The 18477-nt window shown below is 44.2% G+C and overlaps 3 protein-coding genes and 1 pseudogene across 6 annotated transcripts in view; all 4 read right to left on the minus strand.

Moving 5' to 3' along the window:
• TSPEAR (thrombospondin type laminin G domain and EAR repeats) overlaps positions 1 to 18477 on the minus strand; it is a 215868-nt gene that overhangs the window by 168670 nt on the left and 28721 nt on the right. The gene's annotated exons all lie outside the window — the stretch shown is intronic.
• On the minus strand, positions 1267 to 2004 carry LOC129022491 (keratin-associated protein 12-2). Of its 2 annotated transcripts, XM_054468680.2 has the most exons (2): positions 1891 to 1963; positions 1523 to 1746 (listed from the first exon to the last, which is right to left on the minus strand). In XM_054468680.2, the coding sequence occupies exons 1-2, from the start codon at positions 1961 to 1963 to the stop codon at positions 1523 to 1525; spliced, it is 297 nt and encodes a 98-aa protein (XP_054324655.1). The 2 variants fall into 2 exon arrangements, with proteins under 2 accessions (XP_054324654.2, XP_054324655.1); XM_054468679.2 differs by having other exon boundaries at positions 1267 to 2004.
• Positions 10915 to 12518, minus strand: LOC134738979 (MICOS complex subunit MIC60-like; annotated as a pseudogene).
• Positions 16629 to 17275, minus strand: LOC129022492 (keratin-associated protein 12-1). 3 transcript variants are annotated; one of them, XM_054468681.1, is made up of 2 exons: positions 17054 to 17275; positions 16629 to 16993 (listed from the first exon to the last, which is right to left on the minus strand). In XM_054468681.1, exons 1-2 carry the CDS (start codon positions 17251 to 17253, stop codon positions 16885 to 16887), a joined length of 309 nt encoding a protein of 102 aa, XP_054324656.1. In that variant the 5' UTR covers positions 17254 to 17275; the 3' UTR covers positions 16629 to 16884. The 3 variants fall into 3 exon arrangements, with proteins under 3 accessions (XP_054324656.1, XP_054324658.1, XP_054324657.1); XM_054468683.1 differs by having other exon boundaries at positions 16885 to 17053; positions 17114 to 17235; XM_054468682.1 differs by having other exon boundaries at positions 16885 to 17022; positions 17071 to 17235.

Below are 18477 nucleotides of genomic sequence, written 5' to 3' on the forward strand. Positions count from 1 at the left end.
GGTTCTCTAGAAGCATTTTTTGGTCACCAACCCTCCCTCCTCTCATGCTCTGATTTCCAGTTTCACCTCCAACTCCCAGCCTGGGGGACCAGAGTGCTTATGTGTGTGCATAAGTATGTGCACGTTGTATAGTGCACACATTGGGTGTGTTCATGGATTCGAATGTGTTCAGCTGCAAGCATTTATATGTCTGGGTGGACTGGTTCCATTTCTTGCTCAGTTTTATCCAAAGCTCCCCAATTTAAACTACACAATAGGTCCCTGACCACCTTGCCTAAAAGATGATGAAACCAGTTTTTCAACCCTAAACTCAACACTTGCCTCCAAGGCAAATAAAAAGCTTGGAATCTAAGGTAGCCAGTAGTGAGAACGTTCTTTGGGGGACAGTTCTGGGCTATGCTATCTGGAATAGCAGACTCCTGGGGCAAGAGGGCTGGCCCATCTACTGGGGAACGTCTAACCTGAGACAGTCACAGCAGAGCCCCCCAGGAGGGGAATACAGCCCAGACAGGGGAAATGCAGAAGAACGCTAACAGCACAACACAGACTGGGAAAAGCAAGTTCCAGATTACATTCAGAATAATTCCCTTTTCATATCACCAGAAATTACTAAATTAGAAAACACACATTTCAGGAATACATAGAGATATGACTCAACTCTACTTTTTCTAGAAAGTAACAGAGTAAGGAGCACATAATCCCAACAGTGGCTGCCCCAAGAAGTTCTTGGTAAATTATTGATGATGTTCTCATTTCTATGTCAGGCAGTGGGTTCATGGGGGTTTACTATATTAGGATCCTCAGTAATTGATCATCAGTCAATCAATAAAAACCAAACCTTTGTGGACCAGTGATGGGAGTGTGTGCTACAGAACTAATCCAGTTCTGTAAACCTGAGATCCTCTGTGACCTGGGACACAGGACGTCCACCAACCACATGGGGAAACCCAATCTTCAGTGCTCTGAGGCTTTGGCCATCAGTGCAGGGCTTGCTGGCCTGGAGCAGGAGTGGACAGCCAGTGGGGAAGCAAGACCACTCCACCACAGGAGGGTAAGTCACCGCTGTGGCTACTGCACCTGGGTCCCAGGAGCCCTGGGAGAGAACACATGGGCATCTGCAGCTGCACCCTCCACCCGGGACACCACCTTCTGATGAGCACTGGGTGAAGGGATCACTGAAGAGGGTTTAGCAGCAAATTCTATGTAATCAGCAGAATAGATAGCGGGGAGTATGGAAATAAAAAAGAAAGACCAGAAATGCAGAGCTGCATGGGGAAAGCTGGTTTATTTGGCTCTCATGGGGTCAGAGAATGACTCTGGGACCCCAGACTTCCCTGGGGGGATGGGCAAGGTCAGCAAGGGCTCCAGATCATTCTGTCACATTCTCGATCCAGAATTCAGAGGGTTCACTGAGCATGCTTTTCACCTGCGCCATGTGCAGAAGACCAACTGAGGACTCATCCAGGGAGTGTACAGGTGTGGCCTCATCTGCACTGGGAGCAGCGGGTCTGGAGATTCATGCTCAGCAGCAGGAAGGGATACTGTAGGAGATGGGTCTGCAGAGGACGCTGGTGCAGGAAGGCTGGCAGCACCCAGAGGACTGGCAGGAGGGAGCCGCATACACGACGGGCCTGCAGCTCACAGGCACACACACGGTGGACTGGCAGGAGGGGGCCGCACACACAATGGGCCTGCAGCTCACAGGCACACACACAGAAGACTGGCAGCTCACGGGCATGCACACGGCTGACTTGAAGCTCACGGGCACACACACAGAAGACTGGCAGCTCACGGGCATGCACACGGCTGGCTTGAAGCTCACGGGCACACACACGGAGGACTGGCAGCCCACAGGCACACAGCAGGATGCCTGGCAGGGGCTGGGCACACAACAGGCTGGCTGGCAGGGGCTGGGCATGCAGCAGGCTGGCTGGCAGCCCGAGGAGCAGCTGGTATGGCACATGGTGGCGTGTGGCTGGATAAGGTCGAGGCAGAGGGCAGTGACATCTGGGGATGGCCTCCCTGGGCAGCCTTTATACCTGGATCCAGGCATCCCCACAACACAGAAGCACACCTGTCTTCCTGTTTTTCTTCCTCAGTGCTGTCTCCTGGAGCTTAATTTTCTGTTGTAGGTGTCTCTGTGTTTTGTTTGGTCCTTAGTTTCATGACTAATTGCACCTTCTTTGAGCTCTTGGTATGCTTGGAAACCTGCCAGAGTGTTTTACTGGCTTCATCTGGATTCTTCCTTGTTCTTTAAAATTTCACCTGAGTTACTTTTGTGAGATTCCAAAAACTCAGTTCTCCAGATTTTCCTCTCTGTGTGATGATGGTCCTTAAACGACAGAAGCTGACACTCCTCTCATTGTTCAGGAAGGCTCCATAGTCAATGTGAGGCAGAACAGAATGGGTCTAGCTGATCTGTGGGTGTCCTGAGCGCTTAGAGCTGGATGAGAGCTAGCAGATGGAGGAAGAACATGGAAATCACCCGTCCATAGGATGAGTGGGGACAAAGGGTGTGGGTCACAGAGAACTTCTTGTGAGTGGTGACCATGGATCTTTGTCTTGAGAAATCCTCCTAGTTAAGAACCAAGATGAGACAACACCACTGGCCCTCATGCATGGAGACACAGCTCTAAGGAAATCAAGCTGGTCCAAGCGTGTTCCCAGGGAAGCATGTGAGGCCAGTGAAGGGTCCCATGGACAGCCACAGCAGGATATGTGTGAGCTGAATATAGAAGGTTCCAAGGACCAGAATGACTTCTGGGCATGTTCAGCAGAAAGCCATGTGCACCCTGTGCTGCAGGGACAGTAGAATCTCTGAGCCTACAGATGTCAACACCAGATCACTTGGAACTTGGTACTATGATAATAGAATGAAGGAAAAAGCCACGTAATCATCTCAATTGATATAGAAAAGGCATTTCACAAAATTCAAGATTCTTTCATGATGACAACAATCAACAAGCTAAGAATAGAAGAAAACTACCTCAACACAATACAAGCCATACACGAAAGACCCACAGCAAGCCTCATACCCACTGGTGAAAGATTGAAGGCTTTTTCGCTAATATTGGGAACAAAGCCAGCATAGTACTAGAAGTTTTACTAAGAGCAACTAGGCAATTTTTTTTTAAAAGGAAGAAAGAAAGAAAAAGCATCCAAATTGGAAAGCAAGAAGTAAAGTTAACTGTGTTCACAGATGATATGATTTTTTTATGTAGAAAACTCTAAATATTCCACACACAAAAATTTTAGAAGTAATAAATGAATTCAGCAAAGTAGCAGGATACAAAAGCAAAACACAAAAATCAGTTCTATTTCCATAAACTAACAAGCATAATCTCAAAAGGAAAGTACAATAACAATTCCATTTACAATACATTAAAAAGAATAAAATACTCAGGAGTTAACCAAAGAAGTAAAATAATTGTGTAACAAAAACTACAAAACATTGTTGAAAGAAATTAAAGGCAACATAAATAAATGGAAACACATCCCATGTTCATGAATTGGAAATTAATATTGTTAATATGTCCATACTAACCAAAGCAATCTACAGATTCAATGCAATCCCTGTCAAAATCCCAAGGACATTTCTTGCAGAAATAGAAAAACTCACCCTAAAATTTATGTGGCGTCTCAAGGGACCCTAAATAGCCAAATCAATCTTAAAAAAAGAACAGAGCTGGAGGAGTCACACTTTCTGATTTCAAAACTTACTACAAAGCTACAGTAATCAAAACTGTGGTACTGGCATGAAGACCAATATATAGACTAATGGAATAGCATAGAGAGCCCAGAAATAAACTCTCACAACTACAGTCAAATAATTTTCGACAAGGCTGTCAAGACCTTTCAGTGAGGGAAGGACAGACTTTTTAACAAATGGCAGTGGGAAAACAGGATATCCACACACAAAAGATTATTTTTAACCCTTACCTCACACCACATACAAAATTAACTCAAACAGGATCAAAGAGAGAGAATCTCAGTAGAGAAATTGAAACTATTTTTTTAAATGGGAATGCTAGAAGTAAAAAGTACAATGCTGATATTTTAAAATCCACATGATAGACATAAAAATAGAATGAGATTGAAGAAGAGTTCATGAACTTGAAGCACATCAATAGAAATTATCCAAAATGAAGGAGAGGAAGAAAAAGAATTAAGAAAAATGAAAAGAGCCTGTGGGACATCATTAAACAGCATCACATATATGTAATATCAAACTCAGGTGGCTCACGCCTGTAATCCCAGCACTTTGGGAGGGCAAGGTGGGTGGATCATGAGGTCAAGAGATCGAGACCATCCTGGCTAACATGGTGAAACCCCGTCTCTACTAAAAATACAAAAATTAGCTGGGTGTGGTGACACGCGCCTGTAGTCCCAGCTACTTGGGAGGCTGAGGCAGGAGAATCACTTGAACCTGGGAGGTGGAGTTTGCAGTGAGGCGAGATTGCACCCCTGCACTCCAGCCTGCGACAGAGCAGGACTCCATCTCAAACAAAATTAAATAAAAAAATAAAACACTGGGCATTCTCCCCTAAAACACAAAGCTACAAACACAGAGCCTCCTCCACCCCTCAGCATCAAGGGGGCAAGGGTGAGGGGTTGGAGGGCTGTACTTTCAGTTAAAGAGAAGCTAGCTGTGTGCCTGCAGTATAGACTAAGGAGCCTGGAGCCTGGACTGAGGCTGCCAGGCTGAAAACCGAGACCATGACATCAGGTTCCAGCACACTCCATTGCTACTGGAAACAGACGTCCCAGTATTCCCACCATCCTCCTCCTTGGCTTATGGATCACCCACAGGAGGTGGCGTGCCTTGTTGGGATGAACATCCGGATGCCCTTTGCCCCAGCAGTCCCACCCCCAGAAGTCCTACCCCCAGAACACTAACAAACAGATTGTGGGATGGGTTTGCAAATGTTTATATCAGCACCATCTGTAATAGCAGACTCTTGGGAACAACAGGCCTGCCCATCTACTGGGGAGCATTTAACCTGAAGTAGAAACAGCAGAACCCCAGGAAGGAGGCACGCTGAAGACAGAATACACCCACAAGAAATGTAGAGGACCCTTAGCAACTCTATACAGAGTGGGAGACATAAGTCTCAGAAGATTACTCAGAATAATTCTCTTTTAATATCATTCAAAACCACTAAATTAGAAAACACACATTTCAGGAATACAAAGAGATGTGATTCAACTCTATTTTTTCTAGAAAGTAACAGAATAAGGGGCACACAATCCCAACAGTGGCTGCCCCAAGAAGTTCATGGTAAATTATTGATGATGTTCTAGTTTCTGTGTCAGGTAGTGGGTTCATGGTTCATAGGTGGGGGGGTTGTTATATTATAATCATTAATAATTGATCAATCAATAAAAAGTGGGCAGGCTCAAGATGGCTGACTAGAGGCACCTGACACTTGCCTATTCCACAAAGAAGACCCCAAAAGAGTGAGAGGTAACAACATTTTGAATGGGACATCTGAGAGAGACACTGGAATTCAGCAGAGAAGCGACAGGAAATATCTGAGGCACAGAAGGCAAGGGAAGGGAGGCAGCTGGCCCAGCTAGAATCAGTCAGGAGCCCACAGAGACTCCCCAGTCCAGGGAAATGGTAAATGAGAGATTCCCAGCTGTCTACATTTCCACCATGGACTCAGCATGGACCTGAAACCCTAGCCATGGGAGAGCCTCTTGTTCTTCACACACCCTGAGACTTACATAGGGATTTGCCAGGATGCCACATAATGGCATTGCTCCAGAGAAAGAGCCCACGCTGGGTCTCACACACCCACCAAGTCCTGAGCAGCTGTAGCATGGTGCCATTTTGAGAGCCCAGCCCCTAAAAGTCTGCATCCTGCCCTGGGGCCCAACAGATCTTGCATCTCCACATCCCTTCAGCCCTACTGAACCCCACAACCCCCACTGACCCAAGAGGGCTGCAGGAGTGCAATACCAGCTGGATGCATCAATAAGGCAGGGGTTCATGAACTTGCATGTACCCTGAGTACAGGCTTTCGCCACCCACCATCATAAATTACCCCACACTATTCACCATAGCCTGTGTCCATGCACACTGCGTGGCCTGGCACTGCACCCTCAGTGCCCAAGCATACCATCTGGGGGCCTGGTGATCCCCCCCACCCATTCTACAAATGCCAGCCCTCTATGCACTCCTCCCAGGGACCTGAGGATGGGCCCACCCAGCCTGCCACTACCACCAGCGCCCACTTGCATGTGCCACCTGGGAGCCTGGGGACTGGCTTGCCCAGCCTGTCACAACCACCACTTACATTAGGAAGTGCTGTCTGAGAGCCCAAAGGCTGTCCCACCATTGCTACTACCATCATCCTTGTCAGGCACACTGCCCAGTGGCCCAAGGACCCATCCATGCATCCAACCCACTGCTGCCACTGCTAGCACACAAGCAAGCTGTCTGGAGGCCCAAGAATCAGCCAGCCTGGACATGGTAACACCAGTGCCAGCATATGCTACCCAGGGGCCTAAGGACAGGCACATTTGGCCCACTGCTGCCACCAATGGGGCCTGAGATCTGGCCAACCTGGTGTTTCTGACCCCAGAAAAGCCTCACCACAGCCTCCACTGACAACCACAGCCAAGCTGCTGAGGAAATCACAAACACTAGTGATGCTGTTCACAGCCAAAGAAATCACACAGAGACTAAACTACTGCATGCACCCAGAATCATAGCTAAAGTATTCCACCCAGCCACCACCATAGACACATCTTCAGGAAAAAGTCTTCTCATAAAGAAGCCAGACCCCAAAATTGGAAGAAGTGATTGTTATGTCAGATGTGCAGATATCAATATAAGGACTCAAGAAACATGAAAAAACAAGGAAATGTCACACCTCCAAAGGGACACAAGAATTGTGCAACAGATTCAAATGAAAAAGAAATGTATGAATTACCAGAAAAATAATTCAAAATAATGATATTAAAGATATTCTGTGAGATATAAGATAACAAGGATAAACAATACAAATAAACCAGAAAGAACAATTCAGGATATGAATGAGAAAGTCACCAAAGAGACAGATATCATAACCAAAGAATCCAACAGAAATCCTGGAAATGAATAATTCAATACATGAAATAAAAAATCCATTTGAGAGCTTCAACAATATACCAGATCAAGCAGAAGAAAAAATTTCAGAAGTTGAAGACTGGTCTTTTGAAACAACTCAGTCAGACAAAAAGAAAAAAAGAAGAATAAACAAAGCCTATGTGACATATGGAACACTATAAAGTGAGCAAATATGCTAATATTGGATGTTCCAGAAAACGAAGAAAAGCCCACAGGCATAGAAAACCTATTTAGCAAAATAGGCCAGGCACAGTGGCTCACGCCTGTAATCCCAGCACTTTGGGAGGCTAAGGCGGGCGGATCACGAGGTCAGGAGATCCAGACCATCCCGGCTAACACGGTGAAACCCTGTCTCTACTAAATATACAAAAAATTAGCCGGGCATGGTGGCAGGCGCCTGTAGTCCCAGCTACTCGGGAGGCTCAGACAGGAGAATGGTGTGAATCTGGGAGGCGGAGCTTGCAGTGAGCAGAGATGGCGCCAGTGCACTCCAGCCTGGGCGACAGAGCAAAACTCCGTCTCAAAAAAAAAAAAAAAAAAAAAAAAAGAAAACCTATTTAGCAAAATGATAGGTGAAAATTTCCCTAGTCTAGCAAGAGATTTAAACATTCAGATGCAGGAAGCTCAGAGATCCTGATATGGTTTGGATTTCTATCTCTGCCCAAATCTCATGTTGAATTGTTATCCTCAGCGCTGGAGAAGGGGCTGAGGGGGAGGTGATTGGATCATGGGGGAAGATTTCCCCCTTGCAGTTCTCCTGATAGTGAGTTCTCATGAGATCTGGTTGTTCAAATATGTGTAGCACCTCCCCCTTTTCTGTCTTCCTCCTGCTCCAGCCATGTAGGACATTCCAGCTTCCCATTTGCCTTTTGCATTAATTATAAGTTTCCTGAGGCTTCCCAAACCACACTCCCTGTACAGCCTGCAGAACCATGAGCCAATTAATCCTCTTTTCTTTATAAATTACCCAGTCTCAGGTAGTTCTTTATAGCAATGCAAGAACGTACTAATACAGATCCCCAAATAGATACAATTCAAAAAGGTCCTTTCCATGGCACATTATAGTCAAACTATTAAAAGTCAAAGACAAGGAGAGAATTCTAAAAATAGCAAGAAGAAAGCAACTAGTCATATATAAGGAAACCCCCATCAGACTAACAGTGGATTTCTCAGCAGAAACCTTACAGGTCGGGAGAGAATGGGATGATATATTCAAAGTGCTGAAAGAAAGAAACTGACAGACAAGGATACTGTACTCAGCAAAATTATCCTCCATAAATAAACAGAAATAAAGTCTTTCATGGACAATCAAAAGCTGAGGGTATTCATCACCACTGGACCAGCCATATAGGAAATTCTTAAGAGAATATTACAATTATAAATCTATATGCACCCAATACCAAAAGAGTCTGATATACAAGCAAATATTATTAGATCTAAAGGAAGAGACAGACTCCGATACAATAATAGTTGAGGACTTCAACACCCCACTCTCACCATTAGACATATCATCCAGACAGAAAATTAACAACAACAAAAAAATTGGATTTATACTGAACTTTAAAGCAAATGGACCTAACAGGCATTTAAAAAACATTTTATCTAACAGCTGCAGAATACACATTCTTCTGATAAGCACATGGAACATTATTCAGAACAAACCCTACGTTTGGCCACAAAACAAGTCTCAACTAACTTTAAAAAATCAAAATAATATCAAGTATCTTCTCAGACCACAATAATTAAAACTAGACATCAATAACAAGAAGAGCTTTGGAAACTGTACAAATATGTGGAAATTGAACGACATGTTCCTGAATGACTACTGGGTTAATGAAGACATTAATAAGGAAATCAAAAAATTTCTCAAAAAAAAATAAAAAGGGAAACACGACATATCAAAACCTATAGGCTACAAAAATAACAGTGCTAAGAGGGACGTTAGTAGTAATAAATGCCTACATCAAAAAGGTAGATGTGGTGGTGCCTATAGTCCCAGCTACTAGGGAGGTTGAGGTGAGATGATAACTTGAGCCCAGGAGTTTAAGGCCAGTCTGAGCAACACAGTAAGACTCCATCTCAAAAAAAAAAAGTAGAAAGATTTCAAATAAACAATCTAATGATGCATCTCAAGGAACTAGAAAGGCAAGAACAAACCAAATCCAAAATTAGTAGAAGGAAAGAGACAATAAAGTGTATAGCTAAACAAAATAGACTTTAAAAAAATACAAAGAAATAACAAAACAAAAAGTTGGTCTTTTAAAAAGATAAACAAAATCAATAAACAGCTAGCTAGGCTAACCAAGCAAAAAAGAAAGAAGACCCCAATACACAAAATCAGAAATGAAAAAGGAGGCATTACAACTGATACCATGGAAATACAAAAGATCATCTGGCTGGGCACGGTGACTCATACCTGTAATCCTAGCACTTTGGGAGGCCAAGGCAGGTGGATCACTTGAGCCCAGGAGTTTGAGACCAGCCTGGGCAAAATGGCAAATGCCCAACTCTATAAAAAATACAAAAATTAGCTAGTTATGTTGGCACATGCCTGTAGTCTCAGATGCTGAGAAGGCTGAGGTGGGAAGATCACCTGAGCCCAGGAGGTCGAGGCTGTGGTAAGCCATGACCACACCACGACTGGGTCATTGCACTCCAGCCTGGGTGACAAAGGGAGATTCTGTCTTTAAAATATGTGTGTGTGTGTGTGTGTGTGTGTGTATAACATTACCAGAGACTATGCTCTAAAAAACTGGTAAACCTAGAGGAAATGAATAATTTCCTGGACATATACAACCTACGAAGATTGAATAAAAAAAATAGAAAACTTGAATAGACCAATAATGAATAACCAGATTGAATCAGTAATAAAAAGTCTCCCAGCAAAGAAGAGCCCAGGCCTGAATGGCTTCACTGCCAAATTATACCAAACACATGAAGAACCAACACTAATTCTCCTCAAATTGTTCCAAAAAATTGAAGAGGAGGGAACTCTTCTTAACTCATTCTATGAGGCCAGAATTACCTTGATACGGAAAACAGACAAAAATACAGTAAAAAAAGAAAAGTACAGACCAATATCCCCGATGAACATAGATGTGAAACTCCTCAACAAAATAATAGCAAACTGAATCCAGCAGCCCATCGAAAAGATAATATACCATGATCAAGTGGAAATTATCACACAGATGCAAGGGTGATTCAACATACACAAATCAATCAACGTGATATATCACATCAACAGAGTGAAGGACAGAAAGTATATGAGCATCTCAATAGATGCAGAAAAAGCATTTGACAAAATTCAATATCCTTCATGATAAAAACTCTCAACAAACCATGTACAGAAGAAACATACCTCAAAATAATAAAGGCCATGTATGACAGACCCACGGCTAACATCATATTAAATGGAAAAATGCTGAAAGCCTTTCTTCTAAGAACTGAATGAGACAAGGATGCATTTTTTTTTTCAGTTTTCATCTTGTTTATTCAGTTTGCTCCGAGGGCAAAATCAACAGTAGTAGATATCACACACATTATTTTGATTGGCCTCACAAGTCTGATCAGTAAAACCCGAAAAACAGAAAATGTTACACGAGTTGCAAAGAAAGCACTCCTGGAGTTCACTGACATGATAGCAAGTGGAAAGAATATAAATGCAACAGGTGTTAACATTTAGAACAGTACTTGTAAACCTGCTCATGTCTAGACAATTCTGGGACCCTTGTTGCAAACCCTTCACGTATCACTGCTGATTTCCTTGACATGAAATACGACTTTACGAAAATCTTCCTAGACCTTACTCTGGCTGCACTTGAGTGGTTCCTATGCCTGCGGCGCTGGCATACGCTGTCAGGATTTCCACTATCTGTTTGTTTCTAGGGTTATTCGGGCTTCCTTCAGCCAAGTCCTGTGCCACTCGTCTGGATTCCCCCTTCAGCTGATTGACAAACTTCGCTGCTAGCTCCAGATCACCATGCTCAGTGCAATAGGAGGCATATGACAGTAATTTAAACGTGTTTATATCTTCAGGTCAGAGCTCTGGGGGTGGCTTCAGTTGCTGAGGTGGGAATAGAAGCAGGGACTGCAGATAGGAGAGGAAGTACTGGTACAAGCTATTTCTGGTTTAATCAATCATTGCTACCCTTCAGGCCAGTCTTTGAACAGCATAAAAGCAGGCTCTAAGGGTCTCTTCACTGTACACCCCACGGGTCAGGGACTCTGGAGGGATAGCTGTGGTTAAAGCTTTGGTAAATTCACTATCAGAACAGTTGGCTTTGATGGCCTCAACTGCACTACCCAGCGGGACAGTAGGCATTTCTGCAGATGAGGTCTTCATGCTGTACTTTAATGCCTCCACTGAAAGCCAGAGTTGGTAGGCTTTTCTGGCTTCCTCTTCAGCAACTGCATGACTCTGAACAGCGGGTTCGATTCCTCTGAGTCTAGCATAGGCCGTGTTTATATCCAGAGTAAAGTTGTGAACTTGCTCTTGACTGAGATGACGAAACTGTAATTCTTGTTTTGAGAGTTTCTCAGACAGGTTCTGCTCAAATTCATACTTCAATTCCTGTTCTTGAACCCTAAGGACATCTCGCAAGTGATCAGTGTGGGCAGCTGCCTGTCAGTGAAGCTAGGTTCTCATGTCACTCTCCATGGCATCTCTGACTTCCTCTATCTTTCTGTCCTATTCAGCCTGCATTTTACTTCCATGATGTTCTAATGCTTTTGCTACTACAGAGTCAAATGCCCGCTTTTCTTCCAGCGTTTGTTTCTCCAAGGCTAATGTGATGTGCTGCTTTTCTGTGGCCTTCTGTTCTGCTAGCTCTCTGTTCAGCTGCTCGATGTGACGATGTGCATGAGCAATCAGGGAGTGCAGATCATCAGTAGAGAGCTTGTCAGCTAGGTCCGAAACACTCATTCCTTTCCACCCAGGAAGGACTTCTGGAGTAATACTGTCCAGCTGTCATTTAAAGTCATCCCGAGCTTGGCCCACCAGCTCGTGATACTGAGATACAACCTTAGCCTCAAATTGAGCTGCTTGGACCTTTTTGACCACATTATCCAGATCAACTATCGTGTTGTGAAGTTTATATGAGGCTTGGCCCCAGCAACCTCTTCTTTCTTTGCATTTTCAGTCACACTTTTCATCTTCTCTAACTCTTCCTTGGCTTTGAGAAGGGCATCGGCAGCTTCATCTACTGCCTTTCTGCGTTCCTTCAACGCACCTTGCACTGTGCGCCACTTAGCAGACTTCTTCTTGCCCTCAATCTCAGAATTGTCCATGGCGGCTTTCAATATGTTGGAGTGTGCATTGACAGCCTGGACACAGTGTTCTGAGCTGCAATCGCCTGCAGAGGGACATTTGCAGTTTGCCTCAGAGCATCTTCTAAGCTCTTGGCTAGAGACTTAGTTTTAACTTGTTCTTGTTTTTCCTGTTGTGCAAGGCAAGCTGCAATTTCTTCAGGTGGTCGTTCCCTTATAGAAGATGAGGATGCTTCTTCTGAAAGTGCAGGTGTGGGTTTTCCTTCATCAATTTCAGGGTGACCAGTTTTTAAAGATTCCTCATGCTGAACCCCAGGGGCCAACAGTGTATCACCTACTGTTGCTGAAGCTGGAGTATCTCCCTTTTGTTTTTGGAGTTGTGAGTCAAGCTGTTTAGAATCTTTTGTTACTTCTGATACACTAGAGATTTTTAGTGGACCAGACTGAGTCAATTTCTTTGTCAATGGAACATTATAAGGTGCAGAACCAAGAACCATCTCGAAGAGTTTGTCTGAGTAAGGTATGGTTTTCTCTACATTTTCTCGGAAGTGGGAATCCCATTTGGCACATAGGATAGTGCCACCAATACCTCCACCAACAAACAAAAGGCCAGCTCCAGCAATGTTGCCAGTAGTCAACCCAGAGCTGCCTGAAGTAGAGTATCGGTGGCATGGTCGCAGTGGATGGAGGACTAACTTCCCACGGAGACAACTCTGGGCCGCAGCGGTCACCCTCGATAACTGACAGGCCCGTAGTATCTATTCAGCGGACGGTGCTGCTGGTGGATGCGGGAGCTGCCATAGCGACATGAGTAAGTGGAGACATGTGTACATATGTCAAGGATGCCTATTTTTATCACTCCTATTGATATGGTTTGGATCTGTGTCCCCACCCAAAGTTGAAATGTAATCCCCAGTGCTGGAGGTGGGGCCTGGTAGGAGGTGATTGGATCATGAGGGCCATTTCTCATGAATGGTTTAGCACCATCCCTCTCGATAGTATTGTCATGATAATCAGTTCTTGTGAGATCTGGTTGTTTAAAAGTGTGTAGCACCCTCCCCCCACCCACACTGCTCCAGAATGTGAAGCACTGGTGCCCCTTTTGCCTTCTGCCATGATTGTAAGCTTCCTGAGGCCTCCCTAGAAGCCTCTATGGTTCCTATATAGCCTGCAGAACCATGGGCCAATTAAACCTCTTTTCTTTATAAATTACCCAGTCTCAGGTATATCTTTATAGCAATGTAAGAATGGACTAATACACCTATTCAACATAGTACTGGAAGTCCAATCCAGTGCAATCAGGTAAGAGATAGAAATAAAAGCCATCCCAATTGGAAGAGAGGAAGTCAAATTATCCCTCTTTGCACATGACATGATTTTATATTTAGAAAAATCTAAAGACTCCACCAAAAAACTATTAGAACTGATAAACAAATTTAGTAAAGTTGCAGGATACAAAATCAACATATAAAAATCAGTAGTGTTTCGATACACCAATAACAAACTAGCTGAAAAAGTAAGCAAAAAGGCAATCCATGAAGGCTGAAACAACTCCATCTTGGATGCTAATCTGCCATATGGACTTCTAGTTAACCTGTTCTGAGAAGGCCACTAAGATTTCCAGTTTATCTACTGTTCCTTGTATAAGAGCACATACTATAAATCCTGCTTCAAAACAACCTTGACGTTATCCTACTTCAACTGGTCTACAGAGCCCTTCTAAATCACATATACCCTTTCCTTGTGGTATATAAGCCTTGGGTCTGGAGGGGTAATGGCACAGGGATCCACCAGCTTATCTTACCACCACCCAAGACACAGACATGCCTTCTGTTTTAAGTCCTTATTAAATGTTTCTTTCTGAGAAACTGGATTTGTCAGCCTCTTTCTGTGGCCTCTCAGCTTCCTTGAACTTTGGGGGTGGGTTTGCATAGACCTGCCCATGGAACACAATCTCATTCACAATAGCTATTTTAAAAATAAAATACCTGGCAATGAATATAACCAAGGATGTGAAAGACCTCTGCAAAGAAAACTACAAAACACTGATAAAATAAATTGAAGAAGACACAAACAAATGGAAAGACATTCCATGTTCATGGATCGGAAGAAATGATATTGTTAGAAAGATCATACTATCCAAAGCAATCAACAGACTCAATGCAATCTCTATCAAAATGCCAATGACATGTTTCACAGAAGCAGAAAAAACAGTCCTAAAATTCATATGGAACCAAAAAAGACCCTGAATAGCCAAAGTTATCCTGAGCAAAAAGAACAAACCTGTAGGCATCACACCACTTGACTTCAAAATATATTACAAGGCTAAACAGCACAGTATTGGTATAAAACCAGACACATAGATCAATGGAACAGAATAGAGAACCCAGAAATAAATCCATATATTTACAGCCAGTTGATTTTCAACAAAGGTGGCAAGAACATACAATAGAGAAAGGACACCCCCTTCAATAAATGGTGCTGGGAAAACTGGATAGCCACATGCAGAAGAATGAAACTGGATCCCTACCTCTCATCATATACAGAAATCAACTCAAGATGTATCAAAGCCTTAAACATAAGACTGAAAACCATAAAGCTACTAGAAGAAAACATAAATGAAATGCTCCAGGACATTGGTCTAGGCAAACAGTTTATGGCTAAGACTACAAAAACACAGGCAACAAAAACCAAAATAGACAAATGAGATTATATTAAACTGAAAAGTTCTGCACAGCAAAGGCAACAATCAACAGAGTGAAGAGACAACCTGTTTAATGGGAGAAAATATTTGTAAACTATGCATCTGACAAGTGACTAATATCCAGAATATATAAGGAACTCAAACAACTCAACAACAACAACAAAACAAATAATTCCATTAATAAATTGGCAAAGCACCTGAATAGGCGTCTCTCAAAAGAAGACATACAAATGGCCAACAGGTATATTAAAAAAAACTCAACATCACTAATCATCAGGGAACTGCAGATCAAAACTACAATGAGATAGCATCATCTTACCCCAATTAGAATGGCTATTATCAAAAAGACAAAAAATAACAGATGCTGGTAAAGATGTGGAGAAAAGGGAACTCTTATACATCATTTGTGGAAGTGTAAATTAGTACAGCCATTATCAAAAACGGTATACAGATTTCTCAGAAAACTAAAATAAAACTATCATACTATCCAGCAATCCTGCTACTAAGCATTTATTCAAAGGACAGGGAATTGGTGTATCAGAAAGATTCCTGCACCCCCATGTTTATTGCAGCACTATTCACAATAGCCAAGATACAGATTCAACCTAAGTGTCTATCAATAAATAAATGAATCAAGACACTGTGGTATATATTTACAATGGAATCTTATTCAGCCATAAAAAAGAAGGAAGTCCTGCCATTTGCAGCAACATGGATGGAACCGAAGGTCATTAAAGACAAATATTACATGTTCTCACTCACATGTGGGAGTTCACAAAGTTGATCTCATGGAAGTAGAGAGTAGAATGATATTACCAGAGGTGAAGAAGGGTGTGTGTTAGAGGAGAAGTGAGTTTGGTTAATGGGTACAAACATACAGTTACACAGAAAGAATAAGTTCTAATATTTGATAGCAGCATAGGGTGACTACAGTTAACAATGTATTGTATGTCTCAAATCAGCTAGAAGAGAGAGCGTAAAATGTTCTCAACATAGAGAAATGATAGACAAGGTGATGAATATCCTGATTTCATCGTTACATATCCTCTGTGTATAAAGTATTTCATATACCCCATAAATATGTAAAGATATTATGTATCAATTTTTAAAAAGTGCCATATGTAGATCAGTGATGGGAGTGTGTGCTACAGACCTAATCCAGTTCTGTTAACCTGAGATCCTCCGCGACCTGGGAAACAGGACGTCCACCAACCACGTGGGGAAACCCGATCCTCAGTGCTCTGAGGCTTTGGCCATCAGTGCAGGGCTTGCTGGCCTGGAGCAGGAGTGGGCAGCCAGTGGGGAAGCAAGACCACTCCACCACAGGCGGGTAAGTCACTTCTGTGGCTACTGCACCTGGGCCCCGGGAGCCCTGGGAGAGGCCACATGGGAATCTGCAGCTGTGCCCTTCACCGGGGACACCACCTTCTGATGAGCACTGGGTGAAGGGATCACTGAAAAGGGTTTAGCAGCAAATTCTATGTAATCAGCAGAATAGATAGCGGGGAGTATGGAAATAAAAAAGAGAGACAAGAAACGCAGAGCTGCGTGGGGAAAGCTGGTTTATTTGGCTCTCATGGGGTCAGAGAATGACTCTGGGACCCCAGACTTCCCTGGGGGGATGGGCAAGGTCAGCAAGGGCTCCAGATCATTCTGTCACATTCTCGATCCAGAATTCAGAGGGTTCACTGAGCATGCTTTTCACCTGCACCATGTGCAGAAGACCAACTGAGGACTCATCCAGGGAGTGTACAGGTGTGGCCTCATCTGCACGGGGAGCAGCAGGTCTGGAGATTCACGCTCAGCAGCAGGAAGAGGTGCTGCAGGAGACGGGTCTGCAGAGGACGCTGGTGCAGGAAGGCTGGCAGCACCCAGAGGACTGGCAGGAGGGAGCCGCATACACGACGGGCCTGCAGCTCACAGGCACACACAGGGAGGACTGGCAGGAGGGGGCCACGCACACAATGGGCCTGTAGCTCACAGGCACACACACAGAGGACTGACATCTCACGGGCATGCACACGGCTGACTTGAGGCTCACGGGCACGCACACGGAGGACTGGCAGCCCACAGGGACATAACAGGATGCCTGGCAGGGGCTGGGCACACAGCAGGCTGGCTGGCAGCCTGAGGAGCAGCTGGTGTGGCACATGGTGGCGTGTGGCTGCATAAGGTCGAGGCAGAGGGCAGTGATGTCTGGGGACAGCTTCCCTGGGCAGCCTTTATACCTGGACCCAGGCATCCCCACAGCACAGAAGCGCGTACCTGTTGTCTTCCTTGTTTTTCTTCCTCAAGGCTGTTTCCTGGAACTCAGTTTTCTGTTGTAGATGCTCATGTTTTTTATTTGGCCCTTTGTTTCATGACTAATTGCACCTTCTTCAAGCTCTTGTTACATTTGGAAACCTGCCCAAATTTATCGGTGATGCACAGGCTGTTTTAGCTCCACCTGCCTGATATCTGCCTCCGTTCATTAGTTCTACACTGAAGCAGACATGAGTGGTACCCAAAAGACCTCCTCGAACCACAACTTCTGTTGCATCAACCAGAAACTTTGGGGAAGAGACCAGAACTGAATATAGACAATGTAATCATACTGGGAAACCTGCTGGAGTGAGTGATGCAAAGCTGGCTACTCTATCAGCTATACAGTTGAGATTTAGGAGATGCTCATTTTCAGGCAGCTGCCAACCAGCAGTGCAGACCGTGCTTCCTGAGAGAGAAGAAACTTAGGAGATAAACTCCCATTTCCCAGCTCTCTGCTGGGGCAGGCTTCCAAAATGCAGTGTCACCAGCTGGAGTCAGAGCAAAATACAGTGGCCCAACTCTGCCGAGGAGGAAGGGACCAGTGCCCATGCAGTTGAAGCCCTGGAGTCCGAGGAGCAGAGAAGTGGAAAGAAGGATCCGTGTGGAGAGCAGGCCCCGCAGTGTGGGAACTGACTGTGAATCTGTGGAATGGGGCAGGGCTGTGCATTCCCAGGGCAAGGCCACCACAGGCTCACCAGAGAGAAGCTGCTAGAGGATTGAGAGTGAAGCCTCCCTCCAGCCCCCACATCGACATCCAGCCGAGACCCCCTACAGCCCAGCACCAAATGAGTAAGGACCACAGACTACAGTGAGACCCGCCTAGGCCAGCCCGAACAAAGCCTAAACCAATTCAGAATAGGATTTTTAGGGAAGACAGTTTGGAATGTGAGTCCCACCAAGATACAGAGTGTTCCAAGTTGTAGATACTTCCCAGAGATCCACCCTAGCAAAGTGTTGAACAAAAACTCACAAGATTAAGGTCATTCTCCAGTAACTGACAGCTAGAAGAAAAATCAGAAACATGATACAGCTCAGAGTCTGTAAATGCATTATTATAATACCTCATACACAATCAAAATCATCAGATATT

Source organism: Pongo pygmaeus, chromosome 22, assembly GCF_028885625.2.
Source record: "Pongo pygmaeus isolate AG05252 chromosome 22, NHGRI_mPonPyg2-v2.0_pri, whole genome shotgun sequence".
Lineage (NCBI taxonomy): Eukaryota > Metazoa > Chordata > Mammalia > Primates > Hominidae > Pongo > Pongo pygmaeus.

Coding starts and splice junctions, on each gene's coding strand:
- LOC129022491 (XM_054468679.2), bottom strand. CDS start 1,963: ATGTGCCATACCAGCTGCTCCTCGGGCTGCCAGCCAGCCTGCTGCATG.
- LOC129022492 (XM_054468681.1), bottom strand. CDS start 17,253: ATGCAGCCACACGCCACCATGTGCCACACCAGCTGCTCCTCAGGCTGC. Junction 16,994..17,053: donor TGTGTGCCTGTGAGCTACAG/GCCCATTGTGTG, acceptor TGTGAGCTGCAG/GCCCGTCGTGTATGCGGCTC.